The sequence below is a fragment of the Diuraphis noxia genome, unplaced genomic scaffold (genome assembly GCF_037042655.1).
Source record: "Diuraphis noxia isolate RWA-SAM2 unplaced genomic scaffold, SU_Dnox_SAM2 contig0001, whole genome shotgun sequence".
Classification (NCBI taxonomy): Eukaryota; Metazoa; Arthropoda; class Insecta; order Hemiptera; family Aphididae; genus Diuraphis; species Diuraphis noxia.
In genome coordinates this window covers 1,879,597-1,900,794 of record NW_028301711.1, presented here as the reverse complement: position 1 = coordinate 1,900,794, position 21,198 = coordinate 1,879,597, and the positions used below count along the sequence as shown (strand labels likewise).

The 21,198-nt window shown below is 33.6% G+C and overlaps 3 protein-coding genes and 1 pseudogene across 3 annotated transcripts; all 4 read left to right on the top strand.

Moving 5' to 3' along the window:
• Positions 1 to 2,872: 2,872 nt before the first annotated feature.
• On the top strand, positions 2,873 to 4,495 carry LOC149059248 (uncharacterized). Its single transcript, XM_089215663.1, has one exon. The coding sequence runs from the start codon at positions 2,880 to 2,882 to the stop codon at positions 4,485 to 4,487; it is 1,608 nt and encodes a 535-aa protein (XP_089071789.1). The 5' UTR covers positions 2,873 to 2,879; the 3' UTR covers positions 4,488 to 4,495.
• Positions 4,496 to 9,933: 5,438 nt separating this feature from the next.
• LOC149059247 (uncharacterized) lies at positions 9,934 to 10,293 on the top strand. Its single transcript, XM_089223232.1, has one exon. The coding sequence runs from the start codon at positions 9,934 to 9,936 to the stop codon at positions 10,291 to 10,293; it is 360 nt and encodes a 119-aa protein (XP_089079358.1).
• Positions 10,294 to 10,962: 669 nt separating this feature from the next.
• On the top strand, positions 10,963 to 17,053 carry LOC149059246 (uncharacterized). The gene is made up of 2 exons (XM_089223228.1): positions 10,963 to 11,380; positions 16,461 to 17,053. Exons 1-2 carry the CDS (start codon positions 10,963 to 10,965, stop codon positions 17,051 to 17,053), a joined length of 1,011 nt encoding a protein of 336 aa, XP_089079354.1.
• Positions 17,054 to 18,894: 1,841 nt separating this feature from the next.
• Positions 18,895 to 19,960, top strand: LOC149059245 (uncharacterized; annotated as a pseudogene).
• Positions 19,961 to 21,198: the final 1,238 nt, after the last annotated feature.

The window sequence follows — 21,198 nt, the reverse complement described above, 5'->3', positions numbered from 1 at the left end:
GCACAAGGAGATAAAATTAATATAATCGTACTATGGAACGGACATTCGGATGTAAGAGTATTACATAAATTAAAAATAGACCAGGTTCCGGTTCTTAACATTACTTGTTACGACACGAGGTTCGACCAAAATTTCAGTATAAGGTTAGAAAAACTGAAGAGTGATAGCCAATTGAATCATTTCAAAAAGATTTGGAACTGTATATCTTTATCTTTAGATATATTTTCTTCGACGGTTAAATATAGTTAGTAACTCATTTCATCATATTTTTCAAAACAATCATCTCACATTTCAATTCATTAGGTATAACTTCAAACAAATATTGATTTATAAATAATGATGATCCTTCAAAGTTTAATTTTAACAAGTTGTCTATTATTCGTTTTTTCAAAAGTAATCACTTATAGTTTTTTTATAATATAAAGCTTCGCGTGGTTTTTAGGGGGACTTTGAATGTTTTTTTACGGGGCTTACGCATGCCGAATAGGTTTTATTAACTACACAATTCATACAAAGTTAATCGGTTTAACAATATTTAATTCACTATTCATTAGAGAAAAAAACAGCTTAAGAGTAGTTGTTTTCATACGTTTAACAACTCAAATAGTAGGTAGGTCCCGTTAGGCGTTAGGTTTTAGGAAATTATTATTTAATTTAAAAGTAAATTTTAATTCTAATATATTCGAAATTTACATTTTGAAGAAATTATTATAATATTGTATAGGTACTAAATTGTGTAGAATTTTAAAGCACATTTATTAATACATTTTGTGTACATATATATTAGTTTAAGAATTTTTGATGAAATAGTTTTCCCAGATTTTGTACTTGAAAATCTAAGTATGTTCATCCCCCCCCCTACACACACACACACACACACACACACACACACACACACACACACACACACACACACACACACACACACACACACACACACACACACACACCACACACACACACACACACACACACACACACACACACACACACACACACACACACACACACACACACACACACACACACACACACACACACACACACACACACACACACACACACACACACACACACACACACACACACACACACACACACACACACACACACACACACACACACACACACACACACACACACACACACACACACACACACACACACACAATAAGTAGAATTACTTTATTTTTAAGTTATAACTAACTTTTATTTAAAATATACCAATAACAGATGAACAAAACACATTATGGACTTTCTTTCTTACAAGTACACTCTACTCACATGAGATGCTACAATCATATACCTATGTAATTTATAAATTCACTTAATAGTTAATACATATAGTATAGTACCTACACTTACTGCAGTTACTAACACATAAGCTCATTCGAGTAGATTAACAAATATTTTATAACTCATCTTATAGCAGTTTTGGCTATGGATTGCATTAAAGTTAATTAGGTAAAACCATGTTTTAATTGTATTGTACATACTAACGCACACATACACATCTACATTAAATAGTGTTACACAATTTTAATGTTACTCATAACACATTGGTATCTATAGGTACTTTAACTACAAACAGTTAAAACCACCTGTTGTGTTCTGCTAAATGGCTTTCTACTGAAATCTTTATTTGTGAGACGTGTACTAGGGATTTCATAATTCCGAATTCTGTACTCAAGACATAAACATTTCTCACTCCAATCATACTGTTGAAAGTTAATTACATAACACTACATATGGGTGCCTACACTTAATGTTGTAGAGTCAACAACAAATTTTGTTTCTGCAAAACTCATAGGCATATTAAACACTTACAAGTAAATTATTATAAAGATTATGAATATGTATGTATGAACACACCAATTAAACATTCTTCTATTTGTTCTACTGCTCAGTATAAAATACAATTGAAAATTGTATGTTGTTAAAGTACCTAATAATATGTTGTTGAGGTATAACTGTATGGAACTATGTTTCTTTTGCATAGTTCACACACACACACACAATAAGTAGAGTTACAGTTATTTATAAGTTATAGCTCACTTTTATTTTAAATGTACCTTTAACAAATGAACAAAACACTTATACATTTCACAGTATATTAAAATGGACTTTCTTTCATATAAGTACACTGTAGGTACTCACATGTTACTACAAGTATCTGATATAAATATTCTGCATACAGTATTATATGTTTAGTGTTTAAATTGCATAATGTAGATACAAATACAATACACACACACACACACCAAAGACTTCAGCCCCTCACATATATTTTCAATCAATGCCTCTTAGAAGTTCTTTACCGCCCTTTATACACTACAAAAATTTGCTAATTGCAAGGCAAGTAAAACTTAAAAATAAAAAATAAAACAATAATAAACTTTTATAAGTATAGGTAACAGATTTAATACAGTTTTTACATTTTATATTCTTATTTTTCTATTTAAAATAATTTCGTTGTCAACAATATAACATCTCTATCAATATGAAGTATTGCTTATTTCGAAAACCGTTCCTTTGACATAATAGTAGATTTGAGGTAATTGTTATTTCTTCTCATTGCAGAAAATGGCCGTTGCAAGTAGACGGAATTGACCTGAAGAGTGAAAGCCAATTGAATCATTTCAAAAAGATTTGGAACTGTATCTTTAGATATATTATAGTAACTCATTTCATCATATTTTTCAAAACAATCATCTCACATTTCAATTCATAAGGTATAACTTCAAACAAATATTGATTTATGAGTAATGATGATCAGTCGCGTTTCTGCAGTCATAGTGTTCGGTTTTGCTTTCCGCTTACTCTTATCGCAGTTACCGTTATTGTTTTGTATATATCGTTAGCGCGGTTTATTACTAATTATGTCGTCGTCTTCGGGCGGCGACTCTCGTGCGAACAAATCACCCGCCCCGAACAAAATAAGACCTACGCTGCCTACCAATCGTTCCTCGGATTCTAACTACACTCTCGTCGTTTCAAAAAAAAATTCACGTAAGTCGAATTCTAATTTACTTACACCCACGTCTCCCGGACTTCAACATATTATGGAAAACACTCCGGTTCTAAATACGTCGCCTTCGACCTTCAATTATATGGACTCCGCACCTATTGACAACAATCTGTCGATAGACCCGGTCACTAATGACGGTTTATCTATTGATAATGCTAATGACCCTACATCGTTTTTAGTACCTGAAATAAACTCTACACCTGCAACCGCTTCTATACACTCCAATGTTATTTCCAATGATATAACTATGTTGTCTCAACGCTCACAACAGACCTTCCCTTCTGACTATATTGGCCCCATCATGATACTAGTTGAATGCATTGATTTAAATAAAAACTTGGGGAATTGGCACCCAATAAAGGCAGCAAAATTTTTTTCTACTAATTTCACCGGTATAACCAATATCAAGCCTGCCGGCTCAAAAAAAATCAAAATTAGCTTTGATTCGATTTTGAATGGAAATCTTTGTTTGATCTCCGAGACTTTAAACGAACATGGTTTTACAGCGAGTATCCCATCGAACCTTATCTATTCTTTTGGTATAATAAAACTTGATCCTGACGTCTCCGAGGACGATTTTCGGGATGGAGTTCAATCAAGTTTTCCAATTGTAAGCTTCAAACGCATTTCTATTAAAAAGGATGGCAATATCGTAGCTACACGCATCGTTGAACTTAAATTTTTGTCTCCTAAATTACCTCAACACATTTCGATCTACAATATGATTTTTGACGTAAATCCCAGCATCCGTTCTCCGGTACAATGTAATCGCTGTCTACGTTACGGACACACGCAAAAATTCTGTCGCAGTGATCCAAGATGCGGTCACTGTGGTGGCTCCAAACATTCTATCACAGAATACCCGACCGTCCACGCCACGGACCCCTTATGCCTCTTCTGCAAACTTCCTCATGTTGCCACTGATCGTAGTTGCCAGGAATGGTCTGTTCAAAAGGACATCAAGAGAATCATGGCTACAGAGAACCTCTCTTACAAAGACGCCTTAGATTTTAAGAAAAATAAATATTGTACGTCTGCTTTTAAATACTCTGATATTGTAAATAGCCAGCTTCCAAAATCTAATAATTTAAATACTGATAGCCCTCTTAATGAGGAGAACTTTCCTATTTTAAATGAAAGTCATCATTTTTTTAATTCTAAAAAAAACAAAAGAATACCTCTTAATATGTCGAATAATAATAGAGTTGTCCTACCCGTTGTTTCATCATATTCTCCTCCTAATGGCAGTTATTTAAATAATATCTCTAACCAACACAACCCGATAGTGAATAATCTAAATGATCTTTCTTGGGTACATACATTATCCATAAAATTATCCGAAACTTTAATCAACTCCCCCTCCTTATCCTCTCCTTTCTCCTCCTCTTCCCTTCAATCACTAATTGAGTCTTCTCTAACTTCCTTACTAGCTATACCTAATGTTAAACATTTATCCTAAACGTAAGTACCTAGAATATTTAACTACTCTAACATATTATTACTCTAGACTCACAAATATCTATATACAACTCATATGTCTCTCAACATGATTAATAACTCTTTTAGCAACAACTTGAATATCTTACAGTGGAATGTTAGAAGTCTTTCAGCACGTCTCCCGTCTCTTATGCACCTCCTTCATACACATAGGTGCTCTATTGCTATACTTTCCGAAACCTGGCTCAATCCCTCCCGTTCTATTAATATATCTTTTTTTAGAATTTACAGATCTGATAGACCTGATGGGTTTGGTGGCGTGGCTGTAGCAATCCATCATTCTCTGAAATCTAGACCAATTCCTATAGATAACAATATTAGGAACAATCTTATAAACCACAAAATGGATATTATAGGCGTTGAGATTGTATCAGATTCTTCTCCTCCCCTAGAGATATGGTCCTGCTACATCCCTAGTAGTTCCAACATACCTGTTATCGTTTGGCAATCTCTGTTTAGCCTGATTTCCTGTAATTCTATTCTCTGCGGCGATTTTAATTCCTTTCATCCGGCCTGGGGCTCCGATTCTTCGTCTCCCCGTGGAAACATTATTTACAATACAATAGATTCTCTCGGCCTTTGTATACTCAATGATGGCAGTCCTACTCACATTGGTCGGCTTAATTCTACGAACTCTGCTCTTGATTTATCTTTTTGCTCCCCAAACCTATATTGGAACTTATCCTGGCACACTCTGGGTGAGCCTCACGGTAGTGACCACATACCTATTATAATTTCAGCTACGAACGGGTGTCTCTCAAATTTTTCCCGATCTCACCATCAACCCAATAACATTCTCTCTAAACACACACCCTATAACTTCAACAAGGCTAATTGGTCTTCTTTTAGACTCAATATCCATGACGCAATCTCCTCGGCTGCCGAGGACTCTGCCTTAATTAATTCTTACAACATCTTTACAGAAATTATATTAAACGCCGCTAATTTGGCTATACCAGTTAAAAAAACCAATCATAAATCACATACATCCTCTCCCCTGTGGTGGAACCCATCTTGTTCGGAGGCCGTCAAAACTAGATCCTTACACTTTAAAAATTTTCGTCGCTCTGGCAGTTTATCTGATCTTCTCAAATACCGCAACGTTTGTGCACACACCACTCGTCTTCTTAAAAATGCAAAAAGAAATAGCTGGAAAATGTTTTGTTCCAATTTAAACCCCTCCTGTTCAGTTCAATATCTTTGGGCCACAGCTAGAAGATTTAAAAATTGTGTTACTCCCACCAAACGCCCTGATAACGATGATTGGTTCGACGCATTTTGCGCTAAAATTGCTCAGAGTTACGCTCCCTCCGAATTAGAAGCTAGTCCTCCTTACTACCCCCATACGTCACATCCTCACGTTCTTTCTAACAAATTTACAATCTCCGAATTAAAGTTTGCTATATTTTCACGGAAATCCATTGCCCCGGGACTCGACAACATTTCGCCCGCACTGCTAAAACAACTTCCTGATATTGCGTTAGCCTCTCTTCTTGATATATTCAATAAATTGCTAGTCACTCAGCTGTTCCCTACATCATGGAGTTTCTACAGAGTCATTCCGATACCTAAATCGAATTCAAATACATCTTTCCGTCCTATTTCACTATCCTCTTCTCTATGCAAAGTTTTTGAGCATATGCTCAAAACAAGACTTGATTGGTGGCTCGAATCAAATTCTATACTGCCCCCTAATCTTTTCGCATTTAGGAAAGGCATGGGTACCATAGAATGCCTCTCAACTTTCATTGGTAACATCTATCATTCCTTCAATAATAAAGAATATTTTGTTGCCACTTTCATAGACATACGGGGCGCGTTTGACTCTGTTAATATACATATTCTCGTTGATTATATTATCTCTTTAAATGCCCCTCCGGAATTCGGCAATATATTACTCTCCCTTTTCAATAAAAGGAATCTCGTTTTCTCTTCTTCATTTGGTTCTTCTTGTTCTCGTTCTACATTCACAGGTCTCCCACAAGGAAGTTGCCTCAGTCCTCTTCTTTTTAATATATACATGAGCCTTGTTGCTAAAAATCTCTCAAGGTCTGGGCACAACTGCCTTATCTACGCAGATGATATGGTCATCTTTTCCTCTAGTAAATCTCTACCTCTCGCCATAGAACGATTAAATGCTGCTCTTCAAGATCTAAAAACCATTTTATCTGGTGTATCTCTGGAAATCGCTCCTGAGAAATGTAAATCGGTTATTTTTACTCGGCGCGGATATTTTGATCCACATAACACATACCTAGACAATTACCTCATTCCTTTTGCTACAACCGTAACCTATTTAGGCATTACCCTTGACACCAAACTGCGTTGGATACCTCACATATCTTCACTCTCTCTCTTCACATCCCGTTGGTCAAACTTCCTCAGGGCTGTATCTAATACCTGGTGGGGATCCCAACCTTCTAGCTTGCTATCCATCTATCGCTCTATCATACGTTCTAAATTGGACTATGGTTGTTTTCTTTTCGGCTCGGCCGCCTACTCCAACTGGAAAAAAATTAATATGCTCCAATCGTCTTGTCTTAGAACTATAATGGGATATGTTAGGTCTACCCCTGGTCCAGCGATAGAAGTTGAAACCTTCTGTCCTCCTTTTAATATTAGATGCCGATGGCTTGCAGGTAAATTCATTTTAAAATCTTTAGCTCATTCCAACCACATTATATTCGATATCTTCTATTCTCTATATATCACTTGGCGTTATACACCCAAGTCAATGCCGGTTCTATCAATTGCTGCAAACTCTCTCTCCAACTTTCACCAATTTGTCTTAAACTCTTATAAACTTCCACTCTATGAGCAACCTTTTGACTCTCTCCTTTATACCCCTCCAGTCCAAATTGACAATTTTTCTAATTTTTCACTCGTGGAACTTAAATCTATGTCTCCTTCTTTTGTTAATAAACTTTTTTCCAATTTCCTCAATCTTAATTACCCCAACTTCACCATCATATACACCGATGGTTCAGTGTCTCCTTTATCAGCCGGCTATGCCTTCTATATTCCCGAACTTCATATTTCATTCTCTAACAATCTCCCTCCTTCGTCCTCTTCCTTCACTGCTGAATGTTACGCTATCCTCGAAGCTCTTCTTTTCATTTCTGATTTAGCCCCTAATAGATATTTAATTGCTTCTGATTCAATGTCCTGCTTACAATCTCTTACATCTAATCCATTTAATTCCAAATTATCCCCTCTTGTTTTTCTAATTAAATCATATATATACACTCTTGAGCAGTCCAATCATCATATTCAATTTTTATGGATCCCTAGCCACATCGGCATACATGGGAACGAAACGGCTGACGGGCTCGCCAAAGTTGCATCATATACTATCCTTCCTCCCCTTGCGCAATTGCCTTGGACCGATTTTTCCCCTTTATTGCGTTGTCATATTATCAGCCTCTGGTCCAATCACTGGAATAACCTGCCTGCTCATTTTGCTTCTAGGTATAAATCAATTGTCCCCAGTATCACTAATAAAAAAACTTGGTTCTACAACTTAGACCTTCCAAGGTCTATCATTGTTCGTTTTAACCGACTTCGCGTGGGCCATTCACTTCTTCCAGATCATGCATACAAACTTGGCCTAAATGACTCTCCCCTCTGTACACTACACTTAACCGAAAGCATTTGCGACATCTCCCATTTACTATTTGACTGTCCTTCATTGTATTCTAAGCGTACATCCTTGATTAATTATATTAAGTTCTTCAACATTCCTCCCACTCTTCCTTCTATTCTCAACACCCAAGTCGATACAGTTATAAAAAAAATAATACATTTTTTATTGGAAGCTGGCTTTGTAATTTAAGGTAGTATCTACCCCTATTATTATTTAATCAGATATTATAATTGTTATTTTTTCCTTTTTAACCACCTTATATTGTTTTTACTATATCTTTGTCATAGTTATTACTTGTTTTATTTAATAATTGTTGAGCTATTATAGTTACATACTAGAAGCTATTAATAAAAAAAAAAAAAAAAAAAAAAAAAAAAAGTAATGATCCTTCAAAGTTAACAAGTTTTCTATTATTCGTTTTTTCAATGGTAATCACTTATTGTTTTTTTAATATAAAGCTTTGCGTGGTTTTTAGGGGGACTTTGAATTTTTTTTAGGGGGCTTAGCCCCTACAGCCCCTCCCCCATTACAGCGCCTATGACAGACACACACACTTACACCTACACTAAATGTGTTACAACTCACAACTATATCAACTTATACTTATATGTTTTCTTAAACAGTTGTTTGTCTGTACCTACATACATAACACATCGGTACCTAGGTATTTTAACTACAAACAGTTGAGTTCTGCTAAATGGCTTTCTACTGAATTCTTTATTAATTGTAAGATGTGTACTACGGATTTCATCATTCCACATGCTATACTCTTATCAATGCTCCCTATACTTTAGAACTAACTGTACATCGTATATGCTTAAGTTAACTTATTATTATGTATCACCATGAATTGCTATTAACATATTAATATCATATTTCATAACAATATATTATTCACATTGTATTTTTTGTTGTCTTAAACACGCCATTTATAAGATAAGAATTGAAAAAATAATGTTTAATGTATAATGTACATATAACTTAATGTTGTTATATAACGTTTATTACTATATACGCCGTGAAAATTGCTGATTTTATATGTAAGATAAAGCAAGTTATCAGTGGTCAAAAAAGTAGTTCTTCTGTTTTGTTTTACTGCTCAAAAAAAAATACAATTGAATAATTTGACCGTTGCATAGTTCACACACGCACTCAATAAAAGATAGAGTTACAGTTATTGTACTTTTAACAAATGAACAAAACACTTATACATTTTCACAATATAGTTTATAATGGACTTTCTTTCATACAATTACATAGTACTCACATGATACAAATATTCACCTCAGATGGCTCAGACTTACCATATAATTTATAGTATCTACACTTACTTTTATAAATATGAATGTACAAACTAATCAACTCATCTTCTTATATCTGTATTTTAACCTAACCGTACTTCAATTGTATTGCACATAGACGCAATTAGAGTAAAAAAATTGGGAGGCCTTCAGCCCCTCACATATATTTTTCAATCACTGCCTTTTAGAAGTTATTTTCCACTCTCTATACCACCATAATATTATGATGTCATGTTACTTTTGACGTTATACTAATAGTAATGCAATAATAATAATAATGTACCATGTACAAATAATATTTAAAAACAACTGTTTCTGTTTGCTTTTAAAATGTTAAAATGTCACTTTTGGTTCGACTTTGTGTGATCTGTATAAACGTTGACGGTGTCGATGGCGTTTCCATGCGTGGGTATTTATCATGTACCTACACTATACACTCTTGATGATGTAGGTATTGTTTAGGTATGTTTAACGGAAAATGCGAAAAAGGTCATAAACTGGGAACCGGTTTTGCTGTGCACGAATCAATTATACATTCAGTAAAGGAGTTTAGAGATATAAATCCGAGAATTACAACTTTAACAATTAAAACAGACAATTTTGACATGGTATTAATCAACGCGCATGCAACAACTGAGGATAAGAATGAAGAAGAAAAAGAGCTGTTTTATGCAACACTAGAAGATACGTTTAGCACGTCAAAAGGTGATATAAAATTAGTACTAGGTGATTTCAATGCAAAAATAGGAAGGGAAGAGTGCTACAAATCGACTATTGGAAACTACAGCCTACATTCCAGCACCAACGATAATGGTACTAAATAAATCGACTTCGCTTTAGGAAATGGTTTGGTGGTCAAAAGTACTATGTTCCAACGAAAAGACATACATAAATATACATGGATCTCGCCGAATGGGAGACATAAAAACCAAATTGACCATGTCCTAATAAATAATAGATTCAAAAATAGTATCCTGAATATAAGAACTTTACGGGGAGCTGATATGGACTCGGACCACCTATTGGTTGGTATATGGATGAAAGTAAAAATTAAGAAGTATAAGAAAGGTAATCTAACAAACAAAGGACGTACCGATATAAATAAACTAAAGGACAAACAAATATGCAAAGAGTATGTAGAGTGCTTTCAGAATATTATTAAAAGTAAACAACTAGATATAGAAAGAAACTTAAATGTTGATAAAACATGGGAACATGTAAAAGAAAGCATAAATGAAGCATCATCGAAAGTCTTGGGAAAAAAAGTATCGAAAACAAAACCATGGTTCAATACGATTTGTGAAGAAGCTGTACAAAGAAGAAAATTAGCAAGACAAGAGTGGTTAATTGACACTAACAACGAAGTAACGCTGAGAAGATTTAGAACTCGCCAATAAGAAGCCAGCAAGATATTGAGATGTGAAAAGAGAAAATACGTTCAAAACATATTAGAAACAGCAGAACTCGATTATAAAACACACAGAACTAGGGATATGTATAAGCGAGTGAATGATCTCAGAGGTGGATACAAAAAGAAAGAAAGATTTCTAAGGGATGATGATGGCTCCCTGATAACTACAAATGAAGAGTTGGCAAAGAAATGGGCTAGCTACTTTGAAAACTTGCTAAACTGTGAAGAACCGAATGAAACCTTTAATTTTAATTTTAATCAGGAAATCCAAGAATCACAGGATTGTGAAGAACCGACCTTGGAAAAAATAAAATTACAGATAAACATGCTAAAGAATAACAAACCCCCCGGAGAGGATGACATTCAATCAGAGCTCTTAAAGGAAGGCGGAGAGGAAATGGTAATGTGGTTATGGAAGGTAATTCACGAAGTCTGGACAACTGAAAAAATGCCTAAAGAGTGGAAGACAGCGGTGATCTGTCCAATTCATAAAAAGGGAAGTAAACAAGACTGCAATAACTATCGTGGGATAGCCCTCTTAAACGTGGCGTATAAAATTTTTTCAAATTGCCTATTAACAAGAATAAAAACAAAAGCAAAACAAATTATTGGCAATTACCAAGGTGGCTTCAGACCGGGAAGATCGACCACAGACCAGATATTTATTTTAAGACAAATATTTCAAAAAATCTGGGAGTTCGATAGAGAAATACACGTTCTTTTCATAGATTTTAAGAAGGCGTATGATAGCATCCATAGAGAAAGCTTAATAAACATCTTGAGAGAATTCCATTTCTAGGACAAGCTTATAAAATTGGTTGGGATAAGCATTTTGACTACATTTGTCAAAGTTAAGGTTGGAAATACAAACTCAGACCCAATTTTAGTTAAATCGGGATTAAGACAGGTAGACGCTATGTCACCAATCTTGTGATTGATCAGATTATGTCATTATCTTGAGATAATTTTCCAATGTTCTAATGACCATAATTTGTCACTCGAATTACTGTTGCATATTATACCTACAATAAATACTTAAATACTAGGTAGTCCGTGTTTTTAGTCTGTTATATTTAATAACTACGCGTGATCTATTTATTGATATCAATGATATCGATAAAAGTGTTTTTGAAAATACTGTGGTCTCTGGATATCGCTTAGTACCGTTAATCACTTCGCATCTTATATCTACGCGTACATAGTATTATTTATTAATTAATAATAATAAAATTGTTAGTTGTAGGACTAGCTAAGTTATTGCGGTGGCTCATTTAAATAACATAGCCACCTGAGATCTTTTGCATTTTTTTCGAATTTTATTTAATTATTTTTTGTTATATTATTACTTAGTTCTTTTTTTAGTGAAGGTTGCTCCACCATCACTGAAAACCAATTAGAGCTATATGCCTAAATGTATTTGGATATCCCACAACGACGATAAATGATAATTGATGGGTACCTAACCATTTACGATCCGTCTTCCATAATAAACCGTTTTCAAGAAAAAAAAAACCATTTAATTAAGCTATGTGTGTATATACTGTATAGTATACAAAATAGTATATAATATAAAATAAGCCATTGGTTACACTAAATAAATTCCAATTCCTTAAAACATACAATATGTTGTCTTCAGTATTATTCAATAACCTATAGGCTACACAACTTCCAGCAGTAATTTGTTCAAACTTATGATGACATATATAATTGTAATATAAGTAGGTTCGATTATATAGGTATATAAAAAAAATTTACTACATAGGAACACCTTGAAGAAAAACACATATATAAAAGGAATATCTTTTATATTACTCATTTCATCAATGCAAATGTAACAGAAACACAATAAAATAAATCATCATTGTATTAATACTTATTACTAATTTGTGACTAAGCCATACTCGGTTAATCATAAGAATTTCTACACGGCATGCACACCATTTTATTTGTGATATTCATTAATTTCTTAATTCACTTAATACTTTATTATTATTCATCGTGAATTTCTAACTGATGTCACACACATGCATATACATATATATATAAATTCAAATTGATTAAATAACTAATTTTTGTTATCTTAAAATATAGTAAGTTTCATACACAAATTATTATAATTTCAAAAGCACATACCTACTATGGTCAATGTAACTGATTTTCAATTTCATTGTATATGTCTAATATTATGATTGATTTCTATGTATTGCTGTCAATGCACAAATTGGTTAATTAATTAGAATCATTATTTATTTTTTTAAATATAACTAATGAGTATAAGAATTGCAACGTTAAGTACAGCGTTTAATTTATGTATTTTAATATTGTTCAAAATGTCTATCAAATCATCAATGATCATATTTATCATTATTATTATTGTTATTCTATTAGGTAGTAGGTACTACTTATTAAAACTAAAATTGTAAAAGATTGTGATTGACATATAATATTATATAATATATAATAGCAATTGGATACATTACATTTAATTGATGTTTTATAGGCTACACATATTATATTCATCTAACAACTATGTACTTAATTATCTATAAACAATAATAATGTTGTGATACACCAAACCAGGTGTTTATATAAATAATGTATAGCATTTATTATCAAGTTTATGGAACATTTTAATTTCACTTACTACCTACCTGGTTGCCTTAACCTTTTTATTCACTCGAGATTCGGCTTTAACATTTTCTCCTACAATAATACAATATCAGACTATCGACGTTAGGAGGTATGCCCAGCACACGTATACATTTTTACCGGTTGATAACTGAAAGCTAGACACACAATATTGTACTTTACGTTATGCGTGTATTCTTTTTGCACGCACAAAAGAACCGGGCATGCGACGTTACATGCATCCAATCCGCCATACGCGTATGTTCTATCCCGCACAGATTTGCATACAGTGATGAATCATGATGATTGATAGCTAGACATTCGATTACAATTATTTGAATTATTCGTATTTCCTTACTGTATATACATTCAAAAAAGAACTGGGCATGCAGCAGGACACGGTATTACACCAGATGCGGAAAGACCGCTAGACACTCAAAGTCACAGTTTTCGGTATGACTTAACTTTTTGAATTTCCGGTGAAACGATTTTCACTTGACCACCACGACTATATTCGTAACGTCGCTCTCTTTTCTCTCTCTTACCGCTATCACTTTTCGTGTTTTCGCGCGGATTTTATCATTATTATTAGGTATATAATATATATTGACCATAAACTTTATTTCGTTCCTTCACTTATACCTACGCACGTAACGGTGTCTGCAATCCATCGCAAGTGGATTGCCTACCGGATATTATAGGATTCGCACATCGTCTGCGATTCGACGCAATCGGATTGCCTACCTAAGTGATTTGATTACTGATATAGCTAGACAATCAAATACAGCTATCGACTCTACAATTTTTAACAACCAAATGCAGCAGACAAACGTAACAAATTTTCAGTCGGTATAAATACAGTTTAGTTCCCACTCGATTCCCCCCCCCCAAATGTGTGTTTTAAAGCACTGAACACAAAAATCAGATTAAATACGTTTATATGCGTTTTGTTATTCATATATTTTTCGTGAACAAAATAGATATATATCTACTACCAAAGTAACGCAGTTTTATTTATTGCCGTGGAACAGAGGGTCTGCAATCCACCGCAGGTGGATTGCCTACCTGATAAGCTGCTGCACATATGTTAATCGATATTCACTTGGGGAGATTAACTTGCTAGACACCAAAACATGGATTTCAAATTGAAGATTTTTTACATACGAAAAAGCATCGGACATGCGACGAGAGGCCGTATAATTCAATGGCTGGTATATAATATATACATATATATGTGTGTGTGTGTATGGTTTACGTTACTTCTCTGTGTATGATAAAATTTGCTTAGGGTTTATCATGGCGAATACAATCATGTGTGCTCTAAAATGTTTATAATAATATATTATGCGTGTACAGAATAGGTTTATACTACCAAAGTAGCCGAATTTCATGTATTGCCGCGGAACAGAGGGTCTGCAATCCACCGCAGGTGGATTGCCTACCTGACAAGCTGCTGCACATATGTTAATCGATATTCACTTGAGGAGATTAACTTGCTAGACACTGAAACATTGATTTCAAATTGACGATTTTTTACATACGAAAAAGCATCGGACATGCGACGGGAGGCCGTATTATTCAATGGCCGATTTGCATAGGCCTAGGTGATGTGAGAATATATCTAGACACTCAAACTCGAAATTCAAACATACCCGCCTTCGTAACGAGTTCGCCAAGCATTATCAGAAATCCTTATCACCTCCTCAAATTTTTGTTTTTAAACAGGAACAATTTTTTTATGTAAAACTACGACGACATTGTCGTCACTAGCCTCCACCGCCCACTTCAGCGAGTCTCACCTATCCCCGAGTTTCAGGACAGCGAGTTTCCGACAGCAGCTAGTATAAATTATAAATGACAAATATAACTTAGGTGAATACTTAATGAAGTTAATAGGTATTTAGAATTTAGAATTTTAGAAGTTATAAGTATGGATGTCGTACTTTACACAATTGGCAAAACAATGAGCATTGATACACTGATACTGTCGCTACAATCATATTATATTATTATCGTGTTGTTTTTAAATAGCTTATAGGTATAATAGCTGGAAAATGGACGATACGCCCCCGCCATTTCATCACCGGCAAAAAAAAAAAGATGGAACGTTTCGTCTCGGACAGTTCCCCGTCATACTTTAATAATTCATGCAAATACATTATTTTTTAATGAACAATTTAATATTTAAATGACAATATCTTCTACAAAATATACAAATACATAAACAACATACAACATTATATTAAATCAACACAAAATTTCGTAAAAATGAACAAATTAAAATTAAATACCTACTATAATACTAAGTTAAGTTAGGTAGGTATTAAAGACCTGCGCGGGCCGGGCTTACCCAGCCCGGCCCGGAATTGGCCCGGCCCGAACGGGCTTTGGGCCGGGCCGGGTTCTATAAAATGCAAGACGGGCCGGGCCGGACCTCTATTAGGACAAAAGTTACGGGTCCGGACCGGGCCGGACTTTCCCTAAATCAAAGGCGGGCCGGGCCGGACTTTTTTTGGAACAAAAGTTACGGGCCGGGTCGGGCCGGACTTCCTTTACATCAATGGCGGGCCGGGCCGGACCATTTTTTTGAACAAGGTACGGGTTACGGGCCGGGCCGGGCTTCTACACTAGAAATTCTAGCAAGACCAAAATAATAGATTTCTTAAAGCCATTTAAACATGCAACTGATGAATTAGAAGGTGACACATATCCAACTATACATAAAGTAATACTTCATAAAGCTAAGCTAGAGAAGCACTTGAAATCATATTTGCAAGTTACAACAACAAATGAATTCAATATTACAATACATAACAACAATGACGGAACTGGTAAATATAGTATTGTATAAAATCAAAAGAAAAAATATGCAAAAATCATCAACATTCTATCTAGTATCTACTATTTAGATTTATACTTTTTTATTTAAAAGAAAATGTATGCCTTTTTCAGAAATAAGCTGCAGTGTTATTTTGAATGCATTGGCTAAACATGCATTAAGTGTAGTTGAAGAAAAATTCAAAATTCACCAGGTCCATGAGTTTGCATGTTTTCTCTGGCCTAAGTTTAAAAGCCTTCGTATGTTACCAAATGAATCCAAAATTCGCATAATCAGCGAAGTTAGTGAAGCTCTTTTAAAGTATGAACTTAATCGAATTAATGCACAGGAGGGAGCAGATACTTGTCTTGGAACAGCCTCACACAATGAAGATTTTGAAGAGTGGGAAGATAATTTATCCCAAAGCATCCCCCTCAATTCATTACAAGAAGTTCAAGAATATCAAAATGATATTTCTCCAAAAATTGATAATGTACTTTTATGGTGGGAACAAAATAACTTGAAGTTTCCTCTCCTTTCTCAGTTGGCCCAAAAAATACTTGGAATACCAGCTTCCAGTGCTTCAAGCGAGCGATGTTTCAGTACAGCTGGACGAATTATCGAAAAAAGAAGAACTAATCTCAAAGGGGATACAGTTGACTCATTAATGTTTTTGCATGACTATTATAAAAAACAACAATTGGCCAGTGCCTGTCCAACTGAGTAAATTTTAGTATGTACTATGTAGTATGTACCTAACACCTACTACCTATGAATTATGACTGAGTAATGAGTACATTGTGTAATATTTGTTATCAAGACATTTTTATATTAATTATATTAGATGTTTTTATTATTAAATATGTTGTTAAAGAGGAACAACTTTTTTTTAATTGTATTAAAATTTAAGTGATAATTTTAAATCAATGTTCTTTTAAAAATTATTTATAATATATTACTTAATTTGTTATTCAAAAGACTGAGTATATTGTGTGATACTTGTTAGTATTTTTTATGCTCAACGTGTTGCCGTGTTGGTGCAATCATTATTTACCTATCTTACTTACTTTTTATGTTATTGTCAAGTAAGTAATATAGGCGGAGATCCTGTGAAATATTGAGAGTACCAAACGTACATGGTTGGGCTTCCTCACCAAATGGAAAATACTATTCCCGGGCCGGATCGGGCCGGGCTTACTCACAAAAAACAATTCCCGGGCCGGGCCGGGCTGTCAAAAAATATTTTCGGGCCGGATCGGGCCGGGCTTACTCACAAAAAACAATTCCCGGGCCGGACCGGGCTGTCAAAAACTATTGTCGAGCCGGATCGGGCCGGGCTTACTCACAAAAAACAATTCTCGGGCCGGGCCGGGCTGTCAAAAACTATTGTCGGGCCGGACCGGGCTGTAAATTATCGGCCCGTGCAGACCTTTAGTAGGTATACTTTTATTAGTAGGTCAACTGATTAATTTTTTTTTAAAAGTATAAAATATTATTATCGCCATCACTTATGTCTCATTGTATTTAAGCCGTGTACAATATAATTGTAATTTCTTTTCCTTAAAACTAACCAGACATATTATTTCCCGAGACGAAACGCACTGTCTTAATAATTGCCGGGGACAAACATCCGTGGACTGGTTTTTTTGACGGAGTCGAAACGTCCCCGTGATTCAGATTAGCTAATAGCTATTGGAAATTGAAAAATATTTAGATCACGGGCCACTATTTTTAAAATATTTTGCTCTACAACTAGTCCAAATACAAATAGTACGATATAGTAAAACATCTTAGAAATTCATTAGCTAATCTGATTTAAAATTATCTCACATCATCTCTAAATTAATATTGTGCATAATTTATTATACTATACATATTGTTAAATATTAACATAAAAATAATGTTATTATATTAATATTCTTATATATTTTTAAAAATTTTAAAAATTTTCTGTATATCATTTTACAACATTTTATGCAACTTGTAAAATGTTATATAAGTACCAGCAATTATTTTATTTTTTTACATATATTATAAAATAAATGTTTGTTTTGGCCGAAAAGGGAATCTTTTTTAAATTTAGTCGTCAACGATCGCTATCGCGTGACGGGTATTCAGTGGTATTATTACTATTATTATGATCGGACATATTTATATATCTATTATATAATCACAATATAATATACCTATAGACTATAGTATATAATATCTGGCGACCCGCTTAAAATTTGTCGGTTTTCCCCGAGATGGACGGAAGGTTGTAGCACAGATTAAATGAAACCAGATAGTGCACTCATGAAAGTCGGTAATATGTAAACAAATTTTTGTACTTCTCAAATCAGTCTGGCTAGGAAAGGAAAAAATAAATTTACCATATTTCATAAAACTGGTCATACTGTACGCTATATGTTATCAAACATATTTCATGATAATGTTTTGTTTATGTGACTTGGCGCGTGTATGTTCTAGTTTATGTGTTTGTTTGGTCACGTGCTTAAAATTTAAATTTTACATTTTTACAAGTACTTTCAAATTTCAAAATTTTTGTTAACTTTTCATAACTATTTTATGATGGAAACAAAAAAGGGAAATGGCTCATCATGCGCAGTAAAATACTGCAACAATAAGTCGAGAACCTCTGTTGGTGTTAGTTATTTTACTATGCCAAAAAATACAGAAAGGTAAATAGCATTATATTGTATATTTTAATTTTAACTTAACTTACTAATTATTTTATTTTTTAGACGTTCCGAGTGGATTAAGAAATGTTTGCCCGAATATGTTGATAAAAATGCATTTGTTTAGAACCTGAGAATATGTAGTGAACATTTTGAAGACAAAATGTTCCTTAATGTTCACAAAAAAACAGGCTGACTGATTTTGCAGTTCCAACATTATTCAGTGGTGAGATATCATTAGATGTATCTTGGACCTCAATTCAATATTATCATTTAAAACATATATAGTTTAGATAGCTCACTGTATAATATTTGGCTAAATTAGGTACTTATTACTTATTAATGTATTAATTTAGCTCTCACTAATTTTAGATGAAATTCTTGCGAAAAGAGAATCCGAGAGTGATTCAACAATGAATGAATCAAATGATCTATCAACACCAATGGCATGCTCAAGCCCAATTTCATGTCCTAGTACAAGTGAGTTAATATGATAATGAATTAAAGATTTCTAAGAACAGAGCTGATGTAAGCTCCTCGTTCTAGGTTATTTAGTCAATAATTTTTCTTTCATAAATATGTTATTAATTTGTATTTTTTTTTTTTTTTTTAGGCTCATCTTTAATTAATACATCTGACTCTTCTTCTCAGACTCCAGATCATTTGTTATATTCTACACCCAGGAAAATTTTGTTAAGATCGGAATTGAAAGAAGCAAAGGAAAAAATTAAGAATTTGGAAAAAACTGTTGCAACTCTAAGTAATGTATTAGCAGATAATGATTCCACAGATATTTTCTTAAAACAATGCAAAAAATTTTTTTCTCCTACATTACTCTTAATAATTGTCAGGTCTCATTTAATGTGTAAATTTAGGAAAAAACCTGGTTATTGGTATTCAAAATCTCTAAAACAATTTGCTTTAACAATTTATTTTTTAGGCCCCAGAGTGTATAACTTTATAAAATCAACTTTATCGTTGCCTAGTATAAGTACACTTAAGCGATCTACCTCAAAATTTGAAATTCAACCAGGTCTTAATGATTTCCTATTTTCCTTTATAAACTTTAAAACCAAAAATTATACTTCTGAAGCAGTACAGTGCATACTTTGTGCAGACGAAATGTCTATAAAAAGTCATTTATACTATTTGATAAAAAAAGATGAAATTATGGGATTCAACATAACAAACTATCGCAAGACTTATGAACCTGCGAAGTTTGCATTAGTATTAATGCCCAGGGGTATTAATGTGAATTGGAAGTTGCCTTTAGCGTATTATTTAGTTTCAAGTACTTGTACCGGGTATGATTTACAAGACATAATTTTTACAACACTAATAAAACTACAAAGTACACCATTGGATGTTAAAGCCTTCATTACGGACATGGGATCAAATTTTATAGGCTTAAGCAATCATCTTAATATTTCTCCTTCTCGTCCGTATTTTGAAATCAATAACAAAAAGATTTTTTATATTTTTGATCCACCACACCTTCTCAAGGCTACTAGAAATATGTTTTTACAACATAAATTTAAAGTAGATGACAATTTTATTGACAAAAAATATGTTGTGTCGTTTTACAAGGAAGATAGTGAAAGCAATTTAAGATTAGCTCCCAAATTAACTAACTCACATGTCTATCCTAATGCATTTCAGAAGATGCATGTATATTTGGCGGCACAATTGTTTAGTGCCACAGTGGCAGCCGGCATGAAAACATATTTAGCCTTAGATAAACTTCCTTTTAATTCTAGGCCTACAATTGAATTTATAGAAAATATTGATAAATTATTTGACATTTTTAATTCTTATAAAAGGCCGAATTCAAAAGATTATAATAGACCATTTATCAATTCTCAGCTTCAAAAATCACACCTATTATTAATGGAAAAAATGTTTAATTCTTTAATAGTTTTAGACAAAAATAATATAGATGTAACTAATAGAATGAAGTTTATAAGAGGATGGTTAGTTTCTATTGCTAGCTTAAATTTATTGTGGCAATCCTTATCTTCTGTAAATACTAGGCAAAATTATGTTTTATTTGCGAACAGGATCAATCAAGATTGTCTTGAGAACTTGTTTTGCACGTTTAGGCAGAGATAAGGAAATAATTTCAATCCAACTCCAGTACAATTCTATTATTCATTTAAAAATATATTTTTCATGAATTATTTTAAACATTCCAACA

Excerpts from the sequence above, each read along its gene's own strand:
- LOC149059248 (XM_089215663.1), top strand. The coding sequence starts at position 2,880 with ATGTCGTCGTCTTCGGGCGGCGACTCTCGTGCGAACAAATCACCCGCC.
- LOC149059246 (XM_089223228.1), top strand. The coding sequence starts at position 10,963 with ATGTATAAGCGAGTGAATGATCTCAGAGGTGGATACAAAAAGAAAGAA. Across the intron at positions 11,381-16,460 it reads TCCAATTCATAAAAAGGGAA|AAATAAGCTGCAGTGTTATT; the intron begins GTAAACAAGACT and ends TGCCTTTTTCAG.
- LOC149059247 (XM_089223232.1), top strand. The coding sequence starts at position 9,934 with ATGTTTAACGGAAAATGCGAAAAAGGTCATAAACTGGGAACCGGTTTT.